Below are 4,826 nucleotides of genomic sequence, written 5' to 3'. Positions count from 1 at the left end.
GTTGACATTCGAATATCAAAAACCTCTTAATCTATTTTGACAACTTTTTTTATTCGAATTCTATTGACATCACCTCTTAAAAGAAGTTTATCATCACAGACCCTACAACATATTAGATTTTTGTGTACATGAACCCAACAAACATCAAAAAAAAAAAAAGACGTGTTGCACGGACATCTTCACTGACTTATATTAAGATATCAAATTTGCCCTCATTTTTCTTTAATTTATCTTAAGATATCAAATTAAAATTCAGTAACTTATCAACTTACTTTCGATATCTCGCAAGTTCAAAAGACGTAAATGTCCTCATCATAATCATCGAAAATAACCCTAAACAGCTTCTCTAGTTCCATGTAACAAACTCGACCTTAATGAGTTATAAACCACGGAATGCTTAAATCGTTTATCCAAACTCAACATATAATGACAGATCCATGGTCACATTTGGACTAGGACAGAAACTAGAAACATAAATACCAACAAAAGTACCTTAACCCAGTTCTTGTTCACCTACATATATGTATTTTTAGATATATTGATATAGCCCGTAGATGAGTCTATAATAAGAAAAACGATCATCAATTTAGTGCACCATAGATCTAGGTGCACGTGGCCTAACCGGAGTCTTTGATGGGCTCACCCTGCATCAATATACAATAAATATGTTAACAAGACAATATAAATGACATGACAAGACAAAACATAATGTATCTTATGTGAGACTGTAATATAAATGACATGACAAGACAAGACACGACACGACACATCAAGTTGTACTGTATCTTGATGTGAGATTTAATATAAATGACATGACAAGACAAATTCGGTTGTACTCTATCTAATGTGAGACTGCAATATAAATGACATATAAATGATATGACAGGACAAAACAGATTAGGTTGTATTGTTGTATCTAAGGTGAGATTGCAATAGATTGCATTGTATCAGATGTGAGACGACTGGAATATAAATGACAAGACAAGAAAAGACGGATTGGGTTGTAGATTGTACGTACTATATGATGCGAGACTGCAATATAAATGACATGATATGATACGACAAGACAAGACAGATCATGTTGTACTTGTACTGTGAGACTGAATTAATGTCAATGAGACAAAAAGTAGAGTTTTTGTTTTTTGTCCCGCTCAAAAAGGCGGGATAGACACCGGCGGTACCTTATTGGTAATGATCCCAATACCGCACCGCTACAGTTCAGAGCTGCAATTGCACTCTCCGCCTGTAAAATCCAATAGAAATCAAGATTAAAAAAACTCCTATTTTTTTTTTGGCAAAAAGCAATAAATCTAATGTGCACAAAAAGAAATAAATCAACATATAATATTAAATGTATCCTAATGGGTTTTTTTTTTTTCTTTTTCTTAATGGACTTATTGGGAACAGGAGTTAATATGGTAAAGCTACATATCACTATTTCTATTTGACTTAATGCAGAAAGAACAACTTTATAAAGAATGTTAGGAAAATAAGATTTTTCCCGTTAAGTCATCTTTTAAAAAAAAAAAAAAAAAAAATCCCACTAGTTTTTCCCAAATCCCAAGTGCGCCGTCGGTTTAGAATAATTTTTATACATCATTTATCCATTAAGCTATTAATTTGGGGAAAAAATCAAGACCCTTTTTTTCTTAATAATTGCTATTTATGATAGATCATGCAAAAAAAACAAGAGACTAAAGCCTGATCAAGACAATAAGAAGATTTTCTATGGAATAAATGGAACAAAACTTCATAACAAACCAATAATAATAATCATAATAACTATACGCTATTCAATAACATTTAAATATACAGAAAAATATTCCATTTTGGTCTTATGGACATTAACCCCATCCAAATATACAAAAAACAATTTCCATCAATAATAGATATGAATTCAAAGTTCAAATTCCCATTACACCAATCTCCAAGTTCTACTCTATACTTGAGATTAACCATATCTCCTAATTTGATTATATGCTCATAATTTTAAAAGAAAGAAATTGCATATCTTATAGAGGATCAAAATCCAAAACAACTACATAAAAAAGCTTAGAAAATTACCATAACAAACTCCACAAATGCAATACGAGTTGAATGATGATAATCACCAAGCAACCTTAAGCGATACACCTATGAAATGACAATTTTCATAACATATATATAGTTAACAATAATTCAATAACTAATAGCTTTGTAATTTTCATAAGTGAATAATTACAAACCTCGCCACAAAGTGATTCAAAAAAGAGCTTCACATCAGCCTGTGTGACCTGTTTTAAATAAAATACATCACATAATGCCCTTGTCCTTTACAAATACATTTACAATGTAATGAAAGGTTTTCAACTACTTACCTTCTTATCAATGTTAGTACAATAGATAGTTCTTGCACACATTTCTCTTTCATCTTCAGACTAAAACAAAATTTGAAATGATATTTGCATCAACAAAAGTTCAAAACCACATATCCAAATTCCAAAGCTTATTCCAACTTCACAAATCACAAATATAAGTTAAAGAATCTCACCCGAGGTAAAAAAGTAGGATTTACTGGTGCAATTGCAGTTTTTGAAGGCAATACTCTAACTGGATAATATCCAAGCATAGTTCCACCTAAAGTCAATGCATTCCTTGCACCTTCTGCAATCATAAAACACATAATTCAATGTATCTAAGTGAGTGAATAAATAAAAATTTTGTTTAATAAAAGTTTGTGAACTTGTATTGACATAATACCCTCATCTGTGAACTCTATAAAGGCAAACCGAAGAACAGAATTTGGATCACCACATACACGACAATCTACAACCTGTCCACAACCAATGAAGAGAGCTGCAAGTTGTTCTTCGGTAACCTGAATCAAGAGGGAAGAAAGATTAAAGGTTTTTACTAATGGGAATGCAAGCAAGAATGAAACTGAAGTTGAACAAGTACCTGATGATCAATATCAGACACATAAACAGTCCTTTTAATGACATCTTCTCTTTGTGCCAAGCTAGTTCGGCTATTCATCCTTCGTTTCCCATGACTAAAGTTACTCTTCTTCTATCCATAACCATTAAAATCCTCACAAGAATCAACACCAGAAAGAGAAATACACAACAGAGAAGATTAGGGATGATGATTTTGGGTATACCCGTCTAGTAGAAGCTCCATTGGAATTGGCGTTGGTGAAAGCTGGTGTAGTGTTGGTTTGGAGAAGGAAGTTGTTGATGGCGGCATAACCAAAGTGAGAAGTAGGAGATGGTGGGACTAGAAGGGGTCTAGGATGGTTGTTGGAGAGTGAAGGGGGTACGAATTCTGCAGCCATAGGGTTCAATTTTGATAGCATTTCAGCTAAATCACGCATTTCTTTTTTAAAACCCTCTTCTTCTTCTTCTTCTTCTTCTTCGTCGTCGTCGTCGTCGTCGTCTTCCTGATTATGATGATCAACGCCATTCGTAGTCATCTGATGCTGATGATGATTGTTTGAGACACCGTTATTGTATGCCAGACTACCATTTCCATTAGGTGGTGTCGTCTTCTGCTGATCCGAACTCTGTTGCTGATCACTTGACCTTGATTTCGAAATCAATGGTTTTGACTGATCAACATCGTTTGGTTCGACACGGCTGTTCGACCCACCATTCTCAACAACAGCCATAATATCGATCGGCTCAGTAACTGACACTAGACTGAACAAGGGGATTTTTATTCTTCTGCAAATTTAGTTGATTTTATCGTTCCAATCCGAAAATTGATTTCGAGAAAAACAATTCAAAATTACAGTAATGATCTGACCCAATTCAATTCTAAAGCAATCAAAGAAAAGATTACCTGATTGAGGAGTACAGATGAAACTACTCATCTATCGATTGAATTCACCTCATAGATCCCCGTCGAGGGATTATTTAATTATAAATTAGTTAGAAAATTTTACAAAAAAGGGAGCATAAAGAGCATAGCTTTTGCGTTCTTTATTAACATAATACCATTTCGTTATGCTGCAAAGAGAGAAGAGGAGAAAGAGGTGAGGAATTCATCAACCTAAACATGAAGGTTCTAGAGTGAGAGAAAGAGAGTGAGAGGAGAGAGGTGTCTTCTTCGGATCGTCCGTTTGAGCACACCACTTTTTGGAGTATGCACCTCGGTGGCACAACATCCAAAAACATAAATACGATATAAATTAAGGTTATTATATTTATTTGTATATAACAAAACCTATTATTCTCCACAACTGACTACACATGTAATCGTATGTATTATGTAAAGGGAAACCGTAAAAAAGTTGTAAGATACTGATCTTATAATAGATTTATTATTTATAAATATTTTTATTCAATCAAGTTTTAAAAATTTGGTGTTTAATTTAACTTAATTTTTTTATGTCAGTAGGTTATTCAACTTTTAAAAATTACATTTTTAACTTAGATATAAAATTTTACTACAAATTTAATTTAAAATTTATATTATTGTCTGGATTTTAAATTTTATTACAAAATTGATAAAATTTTTATCATTTTTATCAAAATTTCAGAATTTTATTATGATTTCATCATGATTTTAGTTTTTTATAACTTTTTTTCTCAAAATAAAATCGAATATGTTTTTTCTTTTAAAAAAATCATATTTATATAAAAAAACATATTTGCATAGAAAAAATCCTATATTTTCAATATAATTTTTTTTTGTATACAAAATACCTATTTCAAAAAATATGTATTTATTAAGTACATAAATATATACAAATTCGTTTTTATAAAAAAAATGTATACAAACATATATTTTACAAAAAAAAATCTATACAAACACCTATTTTATTATAAAAATGTTTGTATACAAAC

General features: G+C 31.5%; 1 protein-coding gene across 3 annotated transcripts; it reads right to left on the bottom strand.

The window, feature by feature from the left end:
• Nucleotides 1-287: 287 nt before the first annotated feature.
• LOC145048887 (polyadenylate-binding protein-interacting protein 12-like) lies at nt 288-4,151 on the bottom strand. Of its 3 annotated transcripts, none has more exons than XM_078997517.1 (10): nt 3,820-4,151; nt 3,140-3,677; nt 2,938-3,048; nt 2,740-2,857; nt 2,531-2,643; nt 2,358-2,417; nt 2,226-2,273; nt 2,065-2,133; nt 1,182-1,243; nt 288-644 (listed from the first exon to the last, which is right to left on the bottom strand). In XM_078997517.1, the coding sequence occupies exons 2-10, from the start codon at nt 3,644-3,646 to the stop codon at nt 587-589; spliced, it is 1,146 nt and encodes a 381-aa protein (XP_078853643.1). In that variant the 5' UTR covers nt 3,647-3,677; nt 3,820-4,151; the 3' UTR covers nt 288-586. The 3 variants fall into 3 exon arrangements, with proteins under 3 accessions (XP_078853643.1, XP_078853642.1, XP_078853644.1); XM_078997516.1 differs by having other exon boundaries at nt 3,140-3,701; nt 3,820-4,150; XM_078997518.1 differs by having other exon boundaries at nt 2,938-3,045; nt 3,140-3,701; nt 3,820-4,150.
• Between the last annotated feature and the right edge of the window lie 675 nt (nt 4,152-4,826).

The sequence above is a fragment of the Lactuca saligna genome, chromosome 5, assembly GCF_052625555.1.
Source record: "Lactuca saligna cultivar CGN05327 chromosome 5, ASM5262555v1, whole genome shotgun sequence".
NCBI classification, from domain to species: Eukaryota; Viridiplantae; Streptophyta; class Magnoliopsida; order Asterales; family Asteraceae; genus Lactuca; species Lactuca saligna.
This window is presented reverse-complemented; position numbering and strand designations above follow the sequence as displayed.